Genomic DNA, 24,011 nt, shown 5'->3' with positions numbered 1-24,011 from the left:
CCTCAAATGACAACCTCATCTACTAACATCGTGTCCACAGCACCCCTCCTCCTGCCCCAACCCATCCCACCCCAAATATGATGATCCCCATACCCCACTCACCCATCAACACCATTCCCCAACAAACTTACACCCAAGGCCCAAATATCCGTCCCCTTCATCTCCATCCTCGTCGGAATCTCCTCCCCTCCACCCCACCAAACCTCTCTACGCCATCTACTCCCCCACCAACATATCCCCCCAACACATCCACGGATACGGAACCATAACCAACACCCTAACCATCTGTCCACTCCGATCCTCAGCTTCAACAACAGCGATTCCATTTATTCCCGCCAACATCTCAATATGATCGAATGCATGAATCGCTGTCCACGCTACTATCAAATAATTCACCGTCCCTCCTAGAACGAAAACGGAGTTTATGAAAAAGCTTTTCAGAATTCGTTTACAACCCAGTTTGCTGTAGAGGAGGCATGGACGTATATATCTGATTTGCGGTCCGGACAGGATAATATAGCAGCATTGAGAACATTACCTCTTGATCGACATCTTATTTCCAACGATCCAGATGCAAGCGCTCTCTGTATTTCCCTTACCGCGCCTCCGAGATGGAATTTTAGCGTGCATCATGTTGATTTTGCGGATCTGCAGCTAGATTCTACACAGAATTGTAGATTGTTAGGATTCTTCCAGACATTTGTCCAACACTATCGAAACCACGTTTCCTATCCCATTTCAAAAAAGCCGCATATGTACTCTTGGGATTGGAACAAGTGGGAGCTATTTACTAGCAAACCGGATGCGAAGGAATAAAAACACATGCAGGATAAACTGTAGATGATTTTCTGGCTAGGGATGCGAAATATGAACAATTTACTGAGGAATGGAGGTTTTTGTATGCTTGGAATCCAATTGCATGGTTAGAAGTTGAGATGGAGGATGAGATGAGGAGGGAGAGGATGGGTTGGAGGAGAAGAAGGATTCCGTGGATGGGACTGGTGGATGGGACTGGTGGATGGGGTTGAGATGGTAGAGGTAGTAGATTGGGAGATGTTGGGTGGGTTTTATTGGGATGATGAGGAGAAGGGGAGAGGATATCCCAGATTATTTGTTCGTGAAATGGATGAAGATGGATTTGTTGATACTACTGAGATTTTGATAAAGAATGAGGGGTGGAAAGAAACAGAGATGCGAAATGATAATTCGCAGCAGCCGAAGTATGTAGGTGAATTGCAAACAAAAGGACATGGAAAGAATAATAAGAGACGTCGAGAGGAACGCGGTGAGAGTTCGGTGATTAAGAAGGCAAAACCAGCAGCGTTGAATATTATTTCAAACTCTCGGTGATGCTGAAGATTTAATTTATACATAGTTTAAGCTTTGTCTTTGCAGTTCAATTATCTAATGACTTAGTCCGAAAGCAAACGTTACTTAGATGTTTCTGCACCGTTTAATCTGAAATCCAGATATTAGGAAGATCTGATGATAGTAGCAACGGCAGTAACTACTAGCCAGCCATCACAATCCCACTAGACGTAAAATCTCCAGACAACTACCTCAACACAACCATTCACCACATGCTAAAAGTAAGCAAGCCATTGAACCATCAAACCATCAAAAACTAACTCCATAAAACATAGACTACCACCGAAAAAGTGCAACTACTTAGTAGACACAATCCCATTTCTAACCATTATAAGATCACCATACTATAATATAATCCAACAATACATCTCTTTTAAGTTTTCATTGACTCATTGACTCCAGCAATCCAGCGAACAATCATCCAGTGCTTGATATATAGATACATCAACATCAACATCATGACATAAGTGATAGGAACACAGGACCGTATCCAATAGCCAACATCTTAAGTAATAAAAAAATAAAAATAGAAATACACTGCAGAAACCCCAAAACAAGATCGTAACAGCACACACAGCCACAGTATCTCATAAACATCTACCCAGCACAAAAACAAAATTTCACCACGAGACCCCCATAATTCATACCTCGACTCCCTAAAACCCGACAAGAAAGCCAAAGGAAAGACAACGAACAAAAACGGACACACACACAGAGAGATATAGTATGCTCCATCCTCCCTCCATCCAACCCATCAATATAAAACACCAACCCCAGCACCTCACTAAAAGCACAAAAATAATATAATTATGAACGAGGCAAATCTTCCGCAATATCCATAAACCACCTCAGATACCTAACAATCCATTACAATCTTATTGCCTATACTTAGACAAATCGCATATATATACATATATATATATACTTCGAGACGATATTCATCAGCATCATTTTCTTCTCAGATTCTTGTCGCGTGAAGAATGCTCGAGGCACAATGACTTGCCATTATCAAGCCTTTCCAGAACAGTTCTTCATCCGGTGTTTCCACCTCTGTAGTGCTGATGCATCGTATCTTACCTAATATACCCTTAGTATACACCGCCGATGTGTTCATTGGAGATTCCATTAATTCATTGAGCCTACTAGCCTGTATATCATCTCAGGTTTTTTGTTTAAAAAAAAAAGTAAAATTTCTAGCGCTGGCATCACTATCCTAAGACAGAGGCGAAATTCCTATTCTCTTTGCTTATGAAAAAGAATTAATGCTATGATAACCCCGAGCCATGAGATCACCTTTAATGCCTGGTCGTACTAATAAAAAACACATTTACATGTGGATCCACCACCACCGAAACGCCTTTCCGATGAGTTGAGTGAATCTTTCCCTAACATAACTTATTGTGCAAGAGCACCTCCACCAGGTGGTCCTTTGGGTCCCTTATCCGCAGGCCCTTGGCTTCCAGGAATTGGCGCCAGTGAGGTACCCATACTTTCAGGTACCTTTATGCTTCCCGAAGGAGCGATCGCTCTACCCTCCAACTTCTCTCCTCTTATAACCTTAAAGGCTTCTTCCCTATCTAACGTCTCGTAGTCCACTAAGGCTTTAGCAAGGAGATCCAATTCCTTACGCTTGGATTCAATGAGCTTGACAGCACGAAGACGAGCCTCCTCAATGACACGGCGAACTTCAGATTCGACAAGGAGCTTCGTTCCTGCGGATAGTTGTTCATAGTTTGTCATCAAATCTACATTTCCAAGCTCAGGCGACATTCCAAATCGAGTGACCATGTTGTATGCAAGACTTGTGGCGCTTTGGAGGTCCTATTTGCAAAGTTAGAATGCTTCCGCGTTCTGAAAGTATCAATAGTGAAAGAAAGACCTACCCCGGAAACTCCACTCGTAACCTTTGTGGGACCATATTTGATTTCTTCTGCCACCTTACCTCCCATGCACACATCGAGCCTACTTTCATACTCGTCCAAGGTCATTGAGTATTTATCCATCGCTGGCAAATGAAAGGTTATACCGAGAGCACTGCCTCGAGGCATGATTGTAACCTTGTGTAACGGATCTGTCCCAGGGGTGAACATAAGAACGAGCGCATGCCCCGCTTCATGATAGGCTGTCATCTCCTTTTCCTTTTGAGAAATAACCATGCTTCTCTTTTCAGCACCCATCATTACCTTGTCCTTAGCCCATTCAAAATCTAACATGGAGACCGCTTTCGCTTTCGCTCTACTGGCGTGTACAGCAGCTTGATTGATGATGTTCTCGAGTTCGGCGCCGGAAAAGCCTGGTGTACCAGAAGCAAGTGTTTCAATGTTGACATCAGGAGAAGCAATGATCTTTTGCATGTGATGCTTCAAGATCGCCAATCGGCCACGCACATCTGGTAAACCGACGACGACATTTCGATCAAATCGGCCAGGTCTTGTGAGAGCCTTGTCTAGTAACTCGGGGAAGTTGGTAGCAGCTAAGATGATAACGCCATTGTTTTGTGCAAATCCATCCAGTTCAGTGAGTAATTGATTGAGAGTTTGCTTAGAATATGCGGCATCCCGAGCATTTCGTTTTCCTCCAATAGCGTCTAGTTCGTCGATAAAGATTATGGCGGGTGATTTGCTTTTCGCAGCAGTAAATAGTTCCCGTACTCGTTTAGCACCAACACCAACATATATTTCGTCGAATTCACTACCAGACATAAAGAAGAATGGAACTCCAGCTTCACCAGCAACGGCACGAGCCAACAAAGTCTTACCAGTTCCAGGAGGGCCAACCAGCAAGACACCCTTTGGCAATTTTCCACCGAGTGTAGAGAACTTTTCCGGGTTCTTCAGGAAATCTACGAGTTCCTGAAGTTCATCCTTTGCTTCATCGCAGCCATGAACATCCGTAAACCTGACATTTTGATGTTCAGCCTTGGCCTCATTGTCGGCTTTGGCCCCTCCGGGCCTTCTAGCAACAACAGAATTAAAGCCTTCAATCATCATAGCAACGACGACCAAACTGATGTAGGTGAAAAGTGCAAAGTAGAGACCAAATTTAACCCATTTGAAGATGGTGTTACCCATAGTTTCATCAACAACAACATGCATAGGAGAGTTTTTATCGCCGGAACCTGATACTTGGCCGTGAGACATAGCAATGTTACCACCCCGAGAATTAGCAGCAACTGCTTGACCGATAGCTTGTAATTGGGCGTTGCCGAGATTTCCTGGTTGTCCGGAAGCATTCGCCATGCCACTGTTCATTTGTCCTAACATGCCTAACGCTCTGTGGTATGCAGCTTCACAAGCAGCGTTTGATGCGAAATGACCGGTCTGATATCTGTCGGCAATGATGGCGGGCATATTCGCCTTCAAAAGCGCTTGGTAGAGAGCATTTTGCGCGGTAGCACTACTCGGATTCTTGTTGGCCGTTACTTCCAGATGAGAGAGTAAATTGTGTGACGTATTACCACCGAAGAGAGATCTTTGCTGAGTTTTGAAGAGTTTTGTAAAGGGACGGTATTGCTGCGGCCGCAGAGACGAAGAAATAGACATTTGCCGACCATGCGCGATGGCCAAAATAGATGAGACAGGAACCGTCGAATCTGCAGTAGAGATACGTTTAAAGGCCGAGGTAAAGACATGTCGAAGACTTGGAGATATCGAGTCAATGTGCACGTTTGCAGATGGTACAGGAATCGATTTGGTCGAGAGCTGTGGCGGTATTAGCGGGGCTAGTTCAATGGAGATGAAGTCTTTGTTCCTACGAACCATTCGCGCCGATGGCAGAATCATCTTCGCACATTGTGTTTCTGATGCGTTTCGGACGAAAAGCCTTAAAGGCGTAGCCATCTTAGACAATCCATGATATGGTGTTGCCATGACTGGCAGAACCAAATAGGAATAGATTATGAACTCCTCCTTTCAACCACCACCCAATGAATTTTCGGACACTTCTCCTGGCAACTGTTTCTGACTGTGCGATACCTAACCAACAAATTCTAAGAAATGAAGTTTTGTTGAACCTCGATTGTGTCGAGGAGACTAATAATTGTTGAAGCCAAAATGGGACACAGAAGGCAAATCGGTGCATCATGGAAGTTGTTAGATGCGGCAGCTTATTAATCCACTAGACTATTTTCGATCTAGATCTGGGTGTAAAACTACCCACTACCACGTGTTGGTCAAAGCCAGTCAAGAGATAGGTACAATCCCCTTAAACTAAGGGAGATTTAGGTGATTATGAGGTTACCAGGGTAAAAATCTTCATATACGAGTATTTTTATTTACCCCCAATATCATAATATATCATAAACTAAACTACAGTCACTATATTAGATACTCTTTCCTTAGGTATTTAGAACTTCACCTAGGGCTTTACCTCGGATAAGTGAAGAGGGTTCAAATTATCCACAATCGTCAGCAATTCGTTGGAAATCACTGTCTTCATCGAAAATGAAATCAGGAGGATGGCGAGAAAGAGAAATCCAGATTTTGAAGGATTCCTTACCTGTGCACAAATCCGCCAGTAGCCAGTTCGATGTTGTGTTGCTAATATATAGTTCAGAACAGATAAGTGCTTTTCTTCATTGTAAGAGTACCATTCACAAGTAAAGAAGGAGAAGTTCTTTCCAATAGTCATATTACTAGGTATCTATTTACTACTCCTATCAATACACAAGGATGCCCTCCCAACCGAATACCCAATGCGATTGCACATCCAAAACTAATAAACATTTAAGTAAGTATTGATACACGTGGCGAATCCAGCCTTGATAACCAGTCGCCAAATACAAAATAACACGGTACGTTCGCCGATGCCCAAAAGTATACAACATGAAAGGAATGACCTCGTTGAATTCGTGGCGCCCATAATACCACACCTTGTCATTATGTACCCTTCCTTCATCTCCTGCTCCTCCCGAGTCAATATATTAGATCCAGCTTTAACTGTATGCAAAACCAGAGGCACACCATTACAAAATAATAGAACGAATGAATGAAAATAAAAGAACTAAGGTAAAAATGTCAGGACAAGCTGACTCCCCCGTGATGGAGAGCTGAGCGATGCGCATTGGTGATTAAAGATATGAGACCGCCATGAGATTGTGGTGGTCTGTAAGATATTGTGAAGCCTGAGGATGAGACGCATTCGTGGATATCGTTAATGTACTAGGTATAGCGCAGAGACTCGAAGAAGTGAAAACTTTTGCTGATGAAATGAAACGTGCCATCTAATTAATGATACAATCGCCAAAAAGATAATTTGGAGGTGGGTGTATATCGATGTGACTATTCGATATTGTTACAAATTCTCAATGCGAGCACTGGGCATCTGTAATGATGGATCATCGAAGCTCTCGAGTTTAGGCCAGGGATCGCTGAAGACGGTGACTTGAGGGTACATTGGTACGTGGCTGATGACTTCAGGTTGTTGATAAGGAGTACTTTCGTACCACTGGCCATGCTCAGGAGGTTGTGGATAATGTTGTTGCAAATGGTGCGGTGCCTGTGGTGATTGCATTGTCTGAGGTTGTGGCAAATGCTGCGGATAATTGATCAAAGGCTGCGTGTCGGTAGGAGATTGCCCGTGAATAGCATAAGCAGGAATATGGTGCTGCGTATGCGTATAGTATGGCTCTTGGGAGACTGGGCTGGCACGGGAGTGGGGAGAGTAACTACCCGGACTGCTCTGCAACATCTCCTGGGGATGTCTCTCCATGGAATGGCGAGGAATGTGGTAGGTCTGAATGGGAGCTGGGTTGGTGTTTAAAGTCGCAACACCGGGGTTGTTCTGCTCTGGAACGTAATAAGAAGAATGTTGAAGAGAAGCCTGCCTTTGCATGATTTGTTGGTGTTGCTCGGGAATACCATAGGCCTGAGGGCCTCCTGAAAGACTGTGTCTATGGTTGTATCCTTGTGACATTTGGTATCCATCAATCTGTTGTCCAAAATCCGCAAATGAGTGTGCTCTATGCATCTGATGTCCACTTGGAACACCTGGTACTGTTAAATGCTGAGGCCATTGAATCTGACCAGAATGGTGTTGAGGGGTGGTTGGCGATTCGCCACTGTCTGAATCGGAAGTCTCGCCGTCATCAAGTTCTGATGAATGAATACCACGCTGATGAGAACGTCTTTGATGCTTGACCATGGTAGTCTTTCGACAAAAGCTATTGCGTGTTAGTGCTAGTCAAATAATCATGTTCTGTAGAACGAACCTCTTTAAGCAGCCATCGTGTGCACATTTGTACGGTCTCTTGCCTGTGTGAATACGCCTGTGGCGGGCAAGACTAGATGACTATATGATCATTTTTTAGCAATGATCTCGTCAACTTTTTGTGTGCAATTCTTACGTCAGAAAATCTTTTACCACATCCGATGTGTTGACACTGATGAGGCTTTTCGCCGGTGTGTGTACGGATGTGCACGGTCAAAGCACTTCTTTGGATGAAGCTTTTGCCGCATCCAGGTGTTACGCATGAGTATGGTCTCTCGTTTGTATGTATGCGATAATGGCGTTGAAGATCAGATTTTCTGTTGAAGCTCTATATATACTGTCAGCTGACGTCGTATCAAGTACACCAGTAGCTCCATACCTTGCTGCATGAATTCCAATCGCATTGAAAAGGTCGTGCGTTTTGCTCGTTCTCGACTAGCTCCATGACGTCCATTATGTATTTTTGACTGTATTCTGTCGAAGTAGAAGTGTTCAAGACTCAAGATGGAGTGGTCGGTTGTGTCTCTTGAGGAAGTTGTGATGGAAGGACGATCCGAAAATTTCAGATATGGAAAGCAGATGCTGTGGCTTGATTGCTTGATATACAAGGAAAGCCGATTAGAAACTGAACTGGAATCGTGGAAAATACAAAGCGTCCAGCGCAATAGCGTTGAGCGAGAGAGTGACAAGTGGCGACCTGACTTGAAGACGGCTGTGAAGGAAAGTAATATAAGAGTTGATTCCACGAGAAGGAAAGCTAAGCTGGTCTTGTCAACTATATACAGGAATAGCAGGAAACTCTTAAAAAGAACTGAGGAAGTCAGAGAATTGAAGACTGGATGATTTAATGAAGTATCGACAATGAGCAGGTAGAGGTCATATACATACTCTTTGAGGCGCGGGATGTGATGAAGCTTGTTGATCGAATTACCCAAACACGGAATGGTGGGGCGCACGAGCAGTGGAGGAAACTGTGAGCTTGGTAAGGAGACTAATATGAAGTATACCTGGATCTAGTTCTAGCTCGCTCAATTGCGGGTCATTCAAGTGGGCGGACAAGGTGCGAAAAATAAGGGTTCTCGGCAGGTAAACTTTACTAATTGACCAGAATACGATTTGGTTGTTTCGACGTCAAAGTGTCTCTGAAGCAATGTGGATGTATTAAAAGTTACGAAACAAGAACCATTCTTGAAGCGGAATCGTTGGGACTTTAGAGGCGGCCCAGATCGTCAAGTCTAATTTTCTGGTGAGTTGAGAAGGATGATGGTTGTTGGACTCGAGGAGTAACTTTGTGGATGTGGGTTCTGAAAGATGGTGCCAGCAAGTTATGGATATCCAATTTTTTCAGTGGGAATATGCTTGGTAGTTCAAAGCTTTTAGAGTAGAGGCAGCATTCCGCTTGATAAGATATGAGATGCTGGTGATGGGTCTATAGTTCGAGGGCGAGATTGACTTCAAGATATTGGGCGTTTTCTGACTCGTGCCCGCGACACACTGGAATGAGTTGTAATTCTCGTGAGTAAACGCCTTTTTTCTTTTGAAGAAGAAAGTGCCAGGGAGCGAGGGACCCCAGTAGATATGCGAGGATGATATTGTATTGACAATTGCATCAACTAGCAATGAGGTAGGCAGTCAGACTTTCGCTTCGATGAAGCAATCAAGAAGGGTGAGGATAGGTATGGGTACGTATGGATGGATGGATCGATATGGATCTCTAAGTGGAGCGAGATTTTCGCACCCGAATGAGTTACCCTTGAGACGTTGGTTGACCCTTCCACTTTTTGTCGAATGATACTCTGATCGGTAGTCGACTAAGTTGATGATTAATGGGGGCATTCGAGGTTTTGAGGTTGTAGAGTAGCTTCTGAGTTGATAGTGGGAGTGGAGTCAAATTATCTTTTTTTTTTTAACTTTACACTGTAATAAAGTAAACCCTGGCTGGAATGAACGGTTTTTCTTTTCTTGTTTCTTGTGATAAGTATTTCATTTTTCATCCTTCATCCTTTTTTCTTCTTTTATCTCCTCTTCATTCTAAGGCTTCATGTAGAGCCTAGCTGTACGAACTATCTCATCTACCTGGTAACAGATGGAAAGTGGAAGTAACAAACACATTTCATTCGGTAGGTACGTATTTCTCGTCGGCGGTGTTTGTTTTGGGCGTATTGATACAGCGAATTAAGTCGAGGGATTAAATACAAACTATCCTTATTTGAGCCTATGATTTCGATATTAGCCGTTCATCTAGCAAGCCCTTCCATAATGCATTCTGCATACCTAGTAGCATGGGGATTCGAGTAGCACCATGTCATTGGGCTGTTCACGACCGGCTGGGGCCAGGAGGTTCTTTTTGGGGAGTTTGGAGATATGGAAGTAGGGAAGTAGGGAAGTAGGAAGCACCTAGGGAAAGACAAGGTTCTCCAACAGGGGGTTAAATACGGAGAAAGGTAAGTCGCTTTTTCAGGTCCATTATTATTTCTTATCCCGTCACTTTTCGCAACTATTTTTTTCAGACTGGGATGCGCTAGTCCTAGTTGGTCTCTAGCTTAATAATGTCTAATCAGGCCAATCACCTCAAGGATCATAATCACCTCGATCACCCTTTATTGTTCCGGCCCAAGAACTACTGACTGAAGCTATTGTATCACCCCAATTCATAGCTACTAATATAAGAATGAAAAATTCTGTATAATAGCTGCTATACTAGAAGACTCTTATTACTAGAAGCAACTTCAGCAAATAAGAATAGGCACATCCTTACGAGACTAATACTATAAAGGCTTGGGCGTCAATAAAACTTGAGGAACTGTACTGGCGAGACCCTAGCTTGATTTATAGTAAGTACACTTACGATTCATACAAATGGAAATCTTTAGTTCCATGGGACATTTCCATGAGGATCGAATGTCGGTGACTTTGAAAGATTCTCTTATACCCCGCATATATGACATAGGCCAATTGTGTGTATTTCATAATCAGCAAAACGAGTCGGAAGTTATGGATCGTGATGTCTTGGGCGACTATAACTCGTGTGTACTATGTATGTATGTAATTATCGATACTGCCTCGATTGATATTAGAGAAGGCTCTTAAAATGCTGCTATACTATTCAGAAGTGGATTACGGAAGCTTGTCAGTCCATATAGGCATAGCTAGCTGTACGAGAGTAGCTTTTTCGACCAAAATAACAATTTTAGCTTTCTGGGGTTTGTTAACAGGCGAAGCTCCGAATGGCGAATAGCCCTCCTCCCATGTCAGGACAAGACTCCTCAAACACATGGGCTGCCTGGCATAACATGGTGGTGGAGTGGAGTCGTTACATATAATGAAAACAAATTTCTTGAGGGCAAAGCCATGATTCGCCATCGTGCCGGATCTCGCAAGGCCCGCCCCAGGAGGAGAAAGTCCAGTACCACCAGACCCCTCATATCCTGCTAAGCCTCAAAGCTCTTTAGCCAACATGATGATTCTCTTGAGGATTGCAAATACTTGTACACCCTGCCTACCTACTTGCATGTAACCTGACAATCCGGCACTTACCCTCAATGATTAACATATTCGACGTCGGAAAGGACTACGGAATAAAGCCTCAGCCTACTCTGGGGGAACTGTGATTGCCCTGCTTCATGAATCATGACATACGGAGGCGCAAAAACCTCCTATGTTCCGCGGTTGAGTTTGATAGAAGGTTATTAGGATTGGTACCCAGTATGTTAGTGTTGCATTCCAATACTAATCAAATGGGATGCCCCTTTCAGCTGGATAGTTATAGAATGACTGTTCTATATCCAAATCGGGATGGAAATGGAATTAAACTCGTACGAAAAGAGCACTAGGTTTGATAGTATGAGCTATAACCAAGGCACTAATTCGCATAAATTCTATATCATTCTAACCTGATCCTCAAGCATCGCAATTCTAGAGCATGCTCTGGAATCAATTTTCGACACTATAATGACAATCTATACACCAGGAAAGAGGAAACCATATGCTATTAACAATTTCCAGACCAGCTGATCGATTGTTTTATCCTCAAAATTTTGATACGTATGTACGTACATATAGACATTGAACATTTAGTCGTGATGATCAAATCGTAAATGATTGATTTTGAGTTATGAAAACTTACGGTGATCCTGGCAACTTTTGGATTTTCAGAGTAGATTTTAACCATTCGGCATGCTTCAATCTCCCTTGTCTCGCGGATGCGTGCCGTCTACACGAGAATATAACCTTGTCCCTCGAGGGGTACATGGATCATTTGCGAGGCGCAAAATGTGTGAAAGGCTAGCTTAGTGAGCGTACCTAATGGGAATAAATAAATGCAAAAGTAGGATACAGTTTTCTGACATCAGGAAAATGGTCTTTTACGATATCGAATCAAGCTATCTTGCTTGGCAGTGTCGCCGAAAGCCTTGAACAGAGCCAGGAGTATCACAACTTTGAAGCTTTTTATGTTGTACAATTAAATGGAAGTAATTGGTCATCTACTTGTCGTCAAAAGTATGATATATGAGTATGTGCAGTTATGTAACCATTCATTGGTTGTTCTCATCTAGATGGGTAGATACTACAGTGCTGCAGGAACACATGAATTGTGCACAAATCAAAATGAAACTACTTAATAGGTTCATGTCTATCACCAACATGAATCACATATTCCCATATCTAAAAGGACTCCACCCATCACCCATTATCACGTTTCCGCTGACGAACTATGTTCTCGACGAGGTTAATCCTCATATTTTTGATCGCCAATCTAGATGGAGTTAGGGGAGATACAGCTGGGTAGCTCCCTGAAGGTATAAGTTTAGACAGAAGAGGAGAATTAATCTTGATATATCTTCTTCACTCACTAACTCACAGCACTGAGAGATTATCGATGGAATATGTAATATGTATCGGTGTGCCGAGTACCAAAATGTGAAACATATAGCATTGCATATGCACGTATTTAACCTTGATTTGAGACCGTACGCGGGGCAATGCACTCCGTACATAATGTTCTTTATTTAAATCAAAAACGGCCGAAATGAGATTTTCACCAGCATTACATTTCCATATTCTACCTACAAACAACGGTTTTGGTACTGGAAATGGATAAGTGGGTCTATCACGGGGTTTATGTCAGGGCACACCTGAAACAGCCTTCGAAAAACTCTCAGACTCTCTTGTACATGGGCATACATCCTAATGCGGCATTATCACGCCATTTTGCATTCTGAATTGAGTTGTTTATCCCGTTATTCATCCTGGAACTGTTGGGAAAGGGAAACTTATCGTGATATGCCTTCCTGATGGTACCTGAGACGAGGAAGATCTCCAGGAAGCGCCATGAGGCGACGTGAACTGCTTCATTACCTGGCAGGATATTTGTTTCTTCTCGACTGAATTCACTTTGGTCTACTGGACGGCATGCTTCCTTGTCTTTAAGCTTTAGACCCTCGACGAGTGGCTGTTTGTGGATCTTTGATGAATTCAAATCATCTTACACAGTCTATCAATACATAGGGGCGTATATACAACGCGGCATTTACCTGGTTTAGATACACTTATGTATTTAGTCCTCGGATTCGAAACACGCGATACAACATAGTTTGTATCAAAAGTCTTTGGACATTCTTTGGACAGTTGATAAGTAACGGTCATCTGAAAGTTCTAGCTTCAAAGTTGCCCTCACCGTCGCCGCAAGTCTGCAAAGCCACAGGCCAAGTGTTCATGAGGTCAAATATGGCATTCGAATCCATGTGAAAAGGAAACCTTCAAACAGAGGTCAATGGCCGGCCACATTGGCATCACTCAACTACATTGAGGCACCGATCACATAACCGAGGACGAGCTAGTGCAAGTACAATCATGAAGCTTAAATATGGTAAATCACGCCTCGGTCATCTTATATTTCAAATGACAAGTATGTACCGTGGACATTCATACTTTCGTTCTGACTCTTTACATCAAAGCTCGAACAGCCTTGCCAACAGCCTCCTATGGATTGCGGGATGTAAGTCTTGCGACTCGCTAGGCACGCCAGAAGTTGAAATGCATAAAGTGCCATTCTTAATCATGCCACAGAAAATGATCGTCGAGTGCGAGCTTCACTCGGTAACCTCACTGCCGGATGTGCCCCCTTTTCTCATTTCCTTAGCAATTACAACCCCATTTTTAAGCCAATAATGCCACATTCCGCGAACAATGACTTCATTAAATCATACAAAATCGGTACGCATTGACCGCCTTTTCACCGGTTCAGAGTATTGCAACACTGATATTATACTGAGTATCTATGTTGTATCCTCGGTCTTTTCCGATACACCTCCCATACTTTCATTCCACGGGCAACATTCAATTCAAATTTTTGATCTTCTCGGCTTACATCGGGATATTTTTCTTTAGTTCATGCATGCGGACGAAGTGCATTATCTTCAATCCTTATACCATGCACATGCAGAAGAGTTTTTAGGAGACCCCATCTAAGAAAAAGGAAAACATACTGCATGACCTAAAGATTTTTCGACTTCTAATACCACGGTGGCACGGTGTGAATGGATTCAAAGAAATCACCCACTGACTGCCGTACTTAAAATCATATACATATCCTGGCATCTTTATGTTATTGCAATTGAGTGAGGGGCACATGATAGCTACCGCATGTCGATCAAAGGACGTGCATCGCATGAGTCCAGCCAAAATATTCAGGGGTAAAATGCTAAGATTAGGGCAAATGAAAAGCATTTGCGGGGCAGTTTCTCTCATGAACCTAATAATATCTCGCGAGATATTAAAAGTGTTGATCGAGATTCAAGAGTAAACAAATCTTATAGACGAATCTTATCTAAGGTTGCGACTCGAGTCAATCATTCTTGAGATGACCCTCGCTTATGATTCCTAATCAGCATTGCGAAACACCTCTTCAAGTGCCATGGATTGAATTGAATGCCGGGCGATACAACCAAATATCCTCCTTCAATTTCCTCACGCTATGATACTAGATTTGATGATAATGAACGATACATCAAAACATCTACCGACTGATGTGCCATTGGAAATTCCCTCAAATCACTCATTTCATAGGGGGTGATATAAGTTTGAAAGCATCAGACAACTTCTATACTTACACTTTTACTTACAAGGTCAAGTCTGCAGTGGGTCACAGCCGTAAACACAAGCCGGAAGTCGTGAGAGACATATCCGGGGAAAGCTTATGTATGACCAAGAAAGAGTTTCCCAAAAGAAAATAATAAACAACCACTTGCCACATCAAGTATCTGCGGGGTAATGATTCATCATTTAACATACCATTAATGTTGCTTTTTTGGCTTTCTTTTTATTATCACTCTTCTTCTTGTGCATAATCAAGATTTACAGAGATAAGAACTGTGCTGGAATGAACATAACCCACGATATCCACAAGAGCGGCAGCGAACATTGAATAGGTACTAAAGCCGTCTTATACAACGTTCTTTTTTTGCTTTTCACTATCACATCACTGCAGTACGCATCAACTATCTATTCACCACTTTTCAGACCTGAGTTCTCCAAAACTTTTTCCAATAGTCGGATACACAATTGTCGGGTACACAAGTGTTGATCCAATGACGTTGTTTCGGCAGCTATTTGTAATCTCAAACGCTTATTATTCAAATTTCAAAGAATCTCTCCGATGCTCAAACCAGAATTCGATTTTGATACTTGATTACCTTGTAGAGCTACTCGAGGAGTCCGGAGTGTGATTGGCTCGCTTTGCATGGATCCGGATTAATTAATATAGTGTACCTACATATACTCCGTACTCCGTACATACATTTTTTAATTTCCGACCTGCAACAACAGACTTGGAATCTTGGTGCATACCTCACTGCGTAAATCAATTCAGAAACCCCTTGGAAACATGAACTCGATGGGGGTTATATGATAGTTTTTCAGACTGGTAATCAATAATGCATACTAAAGCACTTTACAAACTTTCAACTATTCTGTATAGGTATTAATTACTCTATATATTATTGAACATATACCTCCCACTTTCATTTTTTTTTTTAAATATTCCCCTGTTGAGCTATTTAGCCGACCAATGATATCTATTCTATTCTGAACCTCGGTTTTATCTCTGCATCTATGTTCGACCTACTCCGTACTTATCTAACCCTTCACAAACCTCTAACCTACAGTGCGTTTAGAACATCTTTGGTTACAAATTTGTTATTCCCAGGTAACTGCAGTTCAATGTTGTGTCTCACACCGCTACATTGTCATACCTAATCCCATTCGACCATTGTCCAGTGATACGGTCGCCTAATGCTTGTATCTCCTTACAACAAATTACTCCCCTTCATTTGGTTTCCTCTAAGATTTTTCTGGATATGAGCCTGATGCCGTACACATGGACGCCACAGTTACACGGATTCGAGCACCTGCATCCTTCCCGTGCCTGAATACCAACCTTCGGTAGCGAATCTTGCACAACACGGCCCGGTACGGTCAAGATTGTCTTTCCCGTTTGATTGCGCTTCTCCTTTTGTCTGCTTATCTTACGGGGCTCGACAAATCAAACGCTGGATGTATTATTTTGTCACTTCACATATTGGGCTCAGCGAGATCGTGGGCACTTCCCTTCGCGCGAGGAAGTGAAAGGGGATATGAATTGTTTGGAACCGAGAACTGATACAGGACGTAAGATTACATACTTCTGTTTTCTTTCGCTAGAGGAAACAATCTCGTGGCCTGAAATACATACATATTAAATATCAGGCCAACTTCTAGGTATGCTAATCAGCCCCCCACTTATGCCGAAAGGCGGGAAGCAAGTGCTCAGGCATTCGCTACATCATCACATCCATCACATCTATCACATGACCACTTGTGAAAAACCTCAATAGTTATCTTTTCAACATCACAAATGTCTCACAGACATATCCACTTTTGCGTTTTCGTCAATTCAGCAACTTTAAGCGTGCGGTGTCGCCTTTACTTGTCAATATTCCAAGCTGTACCTTGCATTTTAACTGCTGTACCTGCTTCCGACTAATCTTCCTTTTTTCCTTCCCCCGAATTCTTTGAGTCATTGTACACATGCATAAAAGGCAGTTGTCTTCCGATTCATGGACTTAGCACGTCACTAGCAGTACAATACAGTCTTCTATCCTCCATGGGGTTGTTTGCCCAACGAGCCATACTAGTCAACTCTGCATGTCATTTTATAATATAAAGTGCTACATATCCACTTGATTTTATGTTTACATCTTTAATCATATCTGATGTTAGCTATGGATCGCAGCTAAGAAAAGTTCTAGCTTCTCAAACTATTCAGAAAATCCGTGTCATCACGCCTTGACCTCGCTTCTTTTGCCTTGATTTGTGACTCCGTCTAAAACACACAGACGTTTAAGATCGTGCAGCTTTTACAGCTTTACAGGTTTACAAAAACCCCTGAAAACTGTAAGTGACTTATCACCGACGCCATTGCACTGACGTACGATGAGGTGAACCGTCCTTCATGTCCCTCCAATTTCCACTCCATGTACCTTTTCCATACATCTCAACCCCCAAAATAGCAATATCGTCACTAATACAGCTCTTAGACCACGCCGACCATACCATATCAGCATAGTCATCGACTCAGAATTTAAGAATAGGATCAACAACCAGTCCAACAGCTAGTTATATGCACCTCGAGTTCTCGAGCCCCGGTGCCTCCGCAACGCTTTATTTGTGGCGAACTGCACGCACGTTTTCCTCACGGCGTGAACTGCTAAAATCATGTCTATCAATAGCATTTCGAGAAACCTTTAGCAACTTACCTGCATTGTATTACATATTATGTTGCGTTGATCAAACATATATTTTCCGAAGCTCCGAACGACACGGTATTCCGATGTCAGTGGAAAAATGTCGTTAGATTCTCGAACAATGAATGTACCTTGAAACGTGAGGTGTTGTCTTCCCCGTGTATCGCCACTTGATGCCAGTTCCAGACAATACTCGAGCTTTTTCGAAAAGCTACTTGACATCACTACATGGAGCCTCAAAAACCCACAAATGTACTTTACTTGCTGTCCAGGATCCAGCGAAAGTTCTGTGAAATTTAATATAAATCCTAGACAATGATCCTCACCCCACGATCCAGCCAGGACCAACTTCCGCCACCATGACATGCAAAGGCAAACTCTAAGCTATTAAGAAAGCCCTCGTATTAGATGCTCTCCACCCGATCCAGTATCCATGCTGAACCTTGAGTTGAAAAGTGGAAGTACCAGAATCTCCCCTCGCCCCAGGACTCCGCTGTTAGAGTTCTCGCAATTCCAATTATGCCCCTCTGCCTCGGTTATAAACACCTTCAAAGTTTGCCACCAGTGACTGCAGGTTATCAAAGCATCTCGCCTATTCTGCTAAGCCTTTTCAAGGCCCGTAACGTGGATACCCCTGAAGCCAGTGTAGTCACCATTGTCTGTATAGTAACTAGAAAGTGAATCTAGAGCAGGTCGAAAACAGTTCCATCAATGGCTCGAACACCCAAAATCTAATTTCCCTTCTATCTTTCATCTTTCTACTTCGTGTCTTAGCTACAGCCACAGCACAATAGTGTCAATCACCATATCCAAGTTCCACACAATTTTGGCATCAACGCCCTATGTTTCATCAGGATCTTGCCTGTGCTTGGGTCATTAGCGTTCTGTATTTGCCATATGAGTTCTTGAATTACATCATCCGAGGTTTGCCCGTACCCGTATCTCTAGATCGTCTTTCCAGTCTTCTAGTCTTTTGGCTAGCTACTTTCCAAATTTCTTCTCAAATACTAACCATTACAAATTCGGAGATGATCTCAATTAGATTTAAAAGTTCGAAAGTCACTCTAACCTCATACATAAGGTTTTTTTCCGTAGTCTCTCCTAAGCAAACTTGCGAACTAATGTGGACAACCTCATCTTACTCTTATCTAACTTTTAGTAGCTCTAATGCAACACACCAAGTTTCTCCTTAAACATAATGATCACCAGCAAAGCTTTAACAATCAACAAATTATGGTACGTTTACTTCCATGTACCCACTCTGATCAATTAGACATCATGATTTACCACTAGAGAAACTCAGTTTAACTTTACCCGGAAAATCCTGACGATATTCCCGGTCACCGCGCAGATCCCTGGCGCAGATCATACCCTTGACAATTCATCATCTCCATTCCTTCAGCCAATTAATAGGACACCCATACCCACCTGATGCACACCCAAATTCCAATATCCACCCATATCTTATTAGCACGGCTGGGCATCTACCGAAAAATTGACTCTTTTCCCATCCCTACCCTCACTACTCCGTACACCTGACTAAGAGTTCTAAATGGAAGAAGACAGCTAAAACTTCTCTCTAGTCCCCATACGCACTGTCTAGTAGATCTCGGATTATTTCACCACCAGAAGTATTGTCATCTTACGATTCGTGCCATAAGGATACCCTAGATGACTGGCTTGAGAAGCGATGCTGAAATATCCACGCTAGAATCACGGGAGATTATGTCCGACTGGTATATGGGTTTTCTAGAGTGTACAGATAGATGCATGCATGCAATGCGTTTACGGACACTACCTATCGCATCCACGTTGCTCGTAGTATCATGCGTGCGGCACGAGGCGAGGAGAGCCGTGTGAATTCATCGAACGATATCTTGCTGTGGACTTCGTCATCATTACTCGAGTATCATCGAATTCTACTAGTCCACATTTTGACGTGATGCGAATCAAACAGCATGAAGTGGCGGCGAGAGACGGCTTGCTGCATTTCTTGTCTTTGCGATTGGAGACGAGATTCGGTGGCATCGTACAGGGAGATACCCATCGTGTGCAACAGCCAGCCACTGAATGTCATCTTTTTACAAGGCAGATAGAGCTCTGATGCTAGCCTCTACAAAGCCGATAAAGGTCTGATACTAGCCTCAATACTTACGCAGGTACGTATATCTAGGTACAGGACAAAGTTGTTTAGTGAAATGTTTCTCTCAACGCACCATCAGGGGGTCCATTTTCCTCTGTGCGCGAGTCGAAAACCGGAGGTAAAGTTGAGCCGTGACAGGAATATCCTAATTCCCACGTCCTGGATGATCCATTGACGTTCTCTACAAAATGCCAAATTAAAGGGCCAAATGTACTCCACCGACAGTTGTTGCGCCGAGCGGAAACTACTTAAGATTCCATAGATAGTTCGCATTCGGCGTGCTCGGGATTGTTGGTAGAGATTTTCTCAAGGACCCTTAAAACCCACAGACGATTTGAGCACGAGGTCGCGTTCGAGTAAGTGCTCGAATTGCACCCGCACGGAGATTTTACTTTTGTGGGAGATGGATATGTTCATGGCAATTTAATATCGATAGGTACATTCAATTTTCTGATCTCCTCAATGGATCTTGCTTGTAAGATCTTACACATCTGCCGAATTTGTGCCTTTGGAAGTTTTAGCTTGAAAACCTCTTCTTCTTGATTTGTATTTCACAAATCATTCGAAACCATCGTGTTTTGCCAAGAGCCTCCTCTCATTGTGACATATTCAGCTTGCCAAGCTGAGTATCCTGAGTGGGTGTGCCAGCAGACAGACATGAACTAGTCAAAGTAACCCGCGACTCCTATTGGAATGCCGGAGGCCGAGAAGCCGAGCATAGCTTACCATCTAAATCTACTTCATGTAGGTTTGCTGCTAGCAATCGAGAAGCCTGCCCAGCTAGTTTTGGGCTGTTACATCGATTGATGATCCATACAAATCTGAAGGTGTTGTCGGTGAAAGTTCTCGGCAGATTTGATCCTCTATTCGAAGAAGACTTTCATTGATTGGATGGATGCATTGCTTCTTACACATACTACTGTTCTTACCTACTCCGAGTGTATCTTCATATTTCGCATTCAGATGTTTTTGGCCTATGAGGATGGATTTTATGGCATGCGGCTGTTCCTGTATCATCTATCTATATTGTAATTAGTCTGCGTTTCAATAATGAAATGATGACATTCTGTATCATTCCTACGTTGCAGAAGGGAATTACAATCTAAACCGATGTAAACACGATGTCATGTCATCACATTCAAAAAAATTTCTAGCAGTCTCCTATATACGAATGCGCAGAATTCAGAGTTCTAGTCACACACACGTTCTTCAGAGGTCACACAATATTTGTTTATCCTCAATACCTACTCGAATAAACCATCATATTCAAGAATCAGCCTTCCCTCCCCATATTCATTCACAAAACATCTCAATGGCTTCCAGTGTACCCAATACAATAATTAACCACCTATTAAATTGCCCAGCGCAGCACAGCACAGCACAAAAAAGAAATATACCCATTCCCCTGGTATCACAGCCAAGAAACCCATATTCCCCAAAATCCCACCACAATATACGTGCTCGCAATAAAATCATTCGTTTGGTAACAATCAATGAATGATCCAGCAGCATATAATATAATATAATATAATTAACATATATCTAAAATTACCCACGATATGATTAAAACATCGGTAACATCGGCAGGATCAATCAATCAGTATCTACCTAAATCTTACCCCCGAGCAAAAATCGCATATTGTATGTATATATGTATATATGTAGTGTAACAACACATACGAAAAAAAGTAATCATGTAATCATGCTTGTGTTTCTCTGTATACCATACACACACTTGCGCAGCTATGTAGCTATATAGCTGCCTGTATGTTAGATAAGACCTTTACGGAGTATATCGTCGGCCGAGGAAAGCCTTGGGCGCCACGACTTTCTGTGTTCGTTCGTAGATTTGTGCGGCTGGATTTTTTGGCGTCGCGAGTATGTCGGTAGTTGGTTTTGAGTGGTTGGTTGGGATGTGTTTTGTTTGTTTGTGGTTTTTTGGATGAGGTATTGGGGAAAGGATTTGGGATTTTGAGATGTTTATGTATTGGGATTGAGTGAAAGAATTAATATATTTTTGTTTTTGTAGGTATGATTTGATTGATTGATTAATTGAGTTTTTTATGTATTTACTTATTTATTTGTCTATTAACTAATAATAACAAATATCACCAAACCCCGAAATCAATCAAGTCAAGAAAGTTTCAACTCAATCAGCATCTAGTCTTCAAACCAAACAAAAAGCAAAACGATTCCACAAACACTGGACCTAGGTTATGTTATGTTACACCAAATTATAATCACTGGTGAATCTAATCATCTAGATAACCGCTACAATCTATATCCAACGGCAACAAGGTCCTGGGTCGCGGAAAGATTTTCTTTTTATCTCTCTCGGGGGTTATAGGTAGCCTGGTTTGTGTTTGATTTCTATCTGTCGATTGTGATATGTGATGTGATATGTGATATGTGATATATGGTGTTTGGTAATACGTGTGCATCTATCCGTCCCGCGTATTATGGTACAGTCTACGGTCTGCAGGCTCGCGGCAGAGCTTGGAGGGGTGTTGGGGTTTGGTGTGGTCTTGTTTGGTGTGATATGGAAGATTTTCTTGGGAATTTGGGGATTGATGGACGATGGACGATGAAATGGAAATTGGAATAAGAATTCGTGGGGGTTGATTGGGTTAGAGAGGTATAGTGAGGGACAAGGAGTGCTGTTAAGTATGAGATGATAGATGGATGATATGTTATTTTGTACAAAGCTGTCGCATAAAATCGTAGCTTGGATTTGCAAGTTACGTCTACGAAAAAAATCCCCTACAAAACATATCAATTCCACTCATTCCCGTAAAAGAAAACCTTGCGAAAAATTCTCCCATCTTTTCCTAAATTTACATCTAAACGCTGACTGCTTTGCTTTACTTTGCTCTTTCCCAATCTTGATTTCGTTTTTCCTTTTTAGTTTTTGATTCCATCTTCCCGCAACAGAGACTCGCATATTCGCATCACATCCATTCAAACCATATATATTCCCAATTTAGCATAAGTTTTTCCTTCCAACCACAAAAATCGGAAAGATAAAGATAAAGTATAGCGTTTTCCGAGAATACGCATGACTGGGTTCTAGGGGTATGGATTAATACTGGTATCCTGGAGATTACCAATGGTGTTAAAATGTTCCATGTGTGTATATATGTCTTTTATTACCTAGGTACCAACAGTTGGGAAATGGGAACTCGGGTTCTGAAATTCCGAGATGCGAGGAGCGGGAGGGGGGTGAGATGTAAGATTTGATATGTGCGATGGGAGAGGGATGAGGGTGTGATGATGAGGTGCGATTTTGGATTGGATGTCGAATTGCTTGGGATTGAGATCGCGCTCCGAGTGGAAGTGTGAGTGAGAGTGGAAGTTGATAATTGTATCGCCGAGCATACTTGTAGGTTAATAGATACCATGGAGAATGTGTTAGGATATAAGTTCTATTAGGTATAGTTGGTATATTCGATATACTTCCCTCCTTACAAGTCGATCTACTAATCTGACATAATATCCCCTTCGGCGGGAATGTAATCGCCGTCTCCAATTCCCCATTCGCTATTATTTTTCTCATAGATATACTTTCCTTCCTGTTGAGTTTATCCCTATTTTTTACTCTCATATCTTTTTGAAAAGAAGAAAAAAAAAGCAAAGAAAAACCGTTGTTATGGTAAGGAGAAATGAGAATTCGGACTCTTGGAAGGGAAGTGGTCCCCGATACTGGGAATATTAATGAAGTTGGTCCCCGGTTTTGGGACGGTTTATGTTTTTTCTTTTTTCTGAGTATTCGTTTTTTTTTTTACTTATTCCTCGTTTTTGTTACTAGGTTCTGTCTTGGTAGGATCTAGTGGTTGCTTCTAATATCTAGGTAGTCTTGATAGATTTGTATCCTTTTCATAGCTTGATTGTCAATATCGCTTTTGCTGTTTGGATATTTTTCGAATTAAAAATATATGGAATATGTTATCTGCTATTTCCTTCTATAATCTTAGCTATTCAAATTATATATCAGTTAAGTATCTGAAGTATCATAATAATAAAATAGAAGTATTCTAGCTCAGAACACAGAAGAGATTCAAATTAGTTTTTTATTTATATCCTACTTTATTCTGTTGATTCATTGCTATTAGTTAGTGATGGAATGGAGCGATATCCATCTAATTCATCCATAGAATAAGAATAGCTTTCTATATCGTCTATAATGGTAAAGTTACTGGATTGAGGATGAGGATGAGGAAGTACATCCATATGGTTTATTATAGAGAATCTATTCTGAACTCCAAATAAATGGGCATTTGTAATGTGTTGAGGGGGAAAGCGAGTAGTCACTATTCATGTTGCGTTATTCCACTCATACTTTATTCCACTCACATCATACTATATCACATCATCCCACCTCAACAACAAACAACCAGTCCTAGTCCCTAGCCCCTAGCCCTCCCCCCCAAAAAGCCAAAGAGCCAGCGAATACAAAGCCCACCAACAACCCCCCCTAAACATCTCCCCTAGCTGAAATTCTCACATAACTCCCT

General features: G+C 42.1%; 10 protein-coding genes across 10 annotated transcripts; 2 read left to right on the top strand and 8 right to left on the bottom strand.

Annotated features, from left to right (window-relative positions):
- Positions 1-98: 98 nt before the first annotated feature.
- On the bottom strand, positions 99-326 carry SS1G_06092 (predicted protein; the record flags this gene model as incomplete). The annotated part of the gene is made up of 1 exon (XM_001593120.1): positions 99-326. One exon carries the CDS (start codon positions 324-326, stop codon positions 99-101), a length of 228 nt encoding a protein of 75 aa, XP_001593170.1.
- A 703-nt stretch (positions 327-1,029) lies between these two features.
- On the top strand, positions 1,030-1,350 carry SS1G_06091 (predicted protein; the record flags this gene model as incomplete). Its single annotated transcript, XM_001593119.1, has 1 exon — positions 1,030-1,350. One exon carries the CDS (start codon positions 1,030-1,032, stop codon positions 1,348-1,350), a length of 321 nt encoding a protein of 106 aa, XP_001593169.1.
- A 1,413-nt stretch (positions 1,351-2,763) lies between these two features.
- Positions 2,764-5,207, bottom strand: SS1G_06090 (hypothetical protein; the record flags this gene model as incomplete). The annotated part of the gene is made up of 3 exons (XM_001593118.1): positions 2,764-3,189; positions 3,252-5,069; positions 5,127-5,207. The coding sequence occupies 3 exons, from the start codon at positions 5,205-5,207 to the stop codon at positions 2,764-2,766; spliced, it is 2,325 nt and encodes a 774-aa protein (XP_001593168.1).
- Positions 5,208-5,637: 430 nt separating this feature from the next.
- Positions 5,638-5,997, bottom strand: SS1G_06089 (predicted protein; the record flags this gene model as incomplete). The annotated part of the gene is made up of 2 exons (XM_001593117.1): positions 5,638-5,670; positions 5,866-5,997. 2 exons carry the CDS (start codon positions 5,995-5,997, stop codon positions 5,638-5,640), a joined length of 165 nt encoding a protein of 54 aa, XP_001593167.1.
- Positions 5,998-6,660: 663 nt separating this feature from the next.
- On the bottom strand, positions 6,661-8,029 carry SS1G_06088 (hypothetical protein; the record flags this gene model as incomplete). Its single annotated transcript, XM_001593116.1, has 4 exons — positions 6,661-7,528; positions 7,577-7,656; positions 7,712-7,903; positions 7,955-8,029. The coding sequence occupies 4 exons, from the start codon at positions 8,027-8,029 to the stop codon at positions 6,661-6,663; spliced, it is 1,215 nt and encodes a 404-aa protein (XP_001593166.1).
- Positions 8,030-10,692: 2,663 nt separating this feature from the next.
- On the bottom strand, positions 10,693-11,924 carry SS1G_06087 (predicted protein; the record flags this gene model as incomplete). The annotated part of the gene is made up of 5 exons (XM_001593115.1): positions 10,693-11,012; positions 11,113-11,146; positions 11,395-11,437; positions 11,702-11,788; positions 11,878-11,924. The coding sequence occupies 5 exons, from the start codon at positions 11,922-11,924 to the stop codon at positions 10,693-10,695; spliced, it is 531 nt and encodes a 176-aa protein (XP_001593165.1).
- An 809-nt stretch (positions 11,925-12,733) lies between these two features.
- Positions 12,734-13,627, bottom strand: SS1G_06086 (predicted protein; the record flags this gene model as incomplete). Its single annotated transcript, XM_001593114.1, has 3 exons — positions 12,734-13,027; positions 13,096-13,193; positions 13,507-13,627. The coding sequence occupies 3 exons, from the start codon at positions 13,625-13,627 to the stop codon at positions 12,734-12,736; spliced, it is 513 nt and encodes a 170-aa protein (XP_001593164.1).
- Positions 13,628-16,761: 3,134 nt separating this feature from the next.
- On the bottom strand, positions 16,762-17,375 carry SS1G_06085 (predicted protein; the record flags this gene model as incomplete). Its single annotated transcript, XM_001593113.1, has 3 exons — positions 16,762-16,811; positions 17,046-17,145; positions 17,370-17,375. The coding sequence occupies 3 exons, from the start codon at positions 17,373-17,375 to the stop codon at positions 16,762-16,764; spliced, it is 156 nt and encodes a 51-aa protein (XP_001593163.1).
- A 501-nt stretch (positions 17,376-17,876) lies between these two features.
- Positions 17,877-18,038, top strand: SS1G_06084 (predicted protein; the record flags this gene model as incomplete). The annotated part of the gene is made up of 1 exon (XM_001593112.1): positions 17,877-18,038. One exon carries the CDS (start codon positions 17,877-17,879, stop codon positions 18,036-18,038), a length of 162 nt encoding a protein of 53 aa, XP_001593162.1.
- Positions 18,039-19,266: 1,228 nt separating this feature from the next.
- SS1G_06083 (predicted protein) lies at positions 19,267-19,404 on the bottom strand (the record flags this gene model as incomplete). The annotated part of the gene is made up of 1 exon (XM_001593111.1): positions 19,267-19,404. One exon carries the CDS (start codon positions 19,402-19,404, stop codon positions 19,267-19,269), a length of 138 nt encoding a protein of 45 aa, XP_001593161.1.
- Positions 19,405-24,011: the final 4,607 nt, after the last annotated feature.

The sequence above is a fragment of the Sclerotinia sclerotiorum genome, genomic scaffold (genome assembly GCF_000146945.2).
Source record: "Sclerotinia sclerotiorum 1980 UF-70 scaffold_7 genomic scaffold, whole genome shotgun sequence".
Lineage (NCBI taxonomy): Eukaryota > Fungi > Ascomycota > Leotiomycetes > Helotiales > Sclerotiniaceae > Sclerotinia > Sclerotinia sclerotiorum.
The sequence above is the reverse complement of the archived record's forward strand: the minus strand, read 5'-3'. Positions and strand labels throughout refer to the sequence as shown.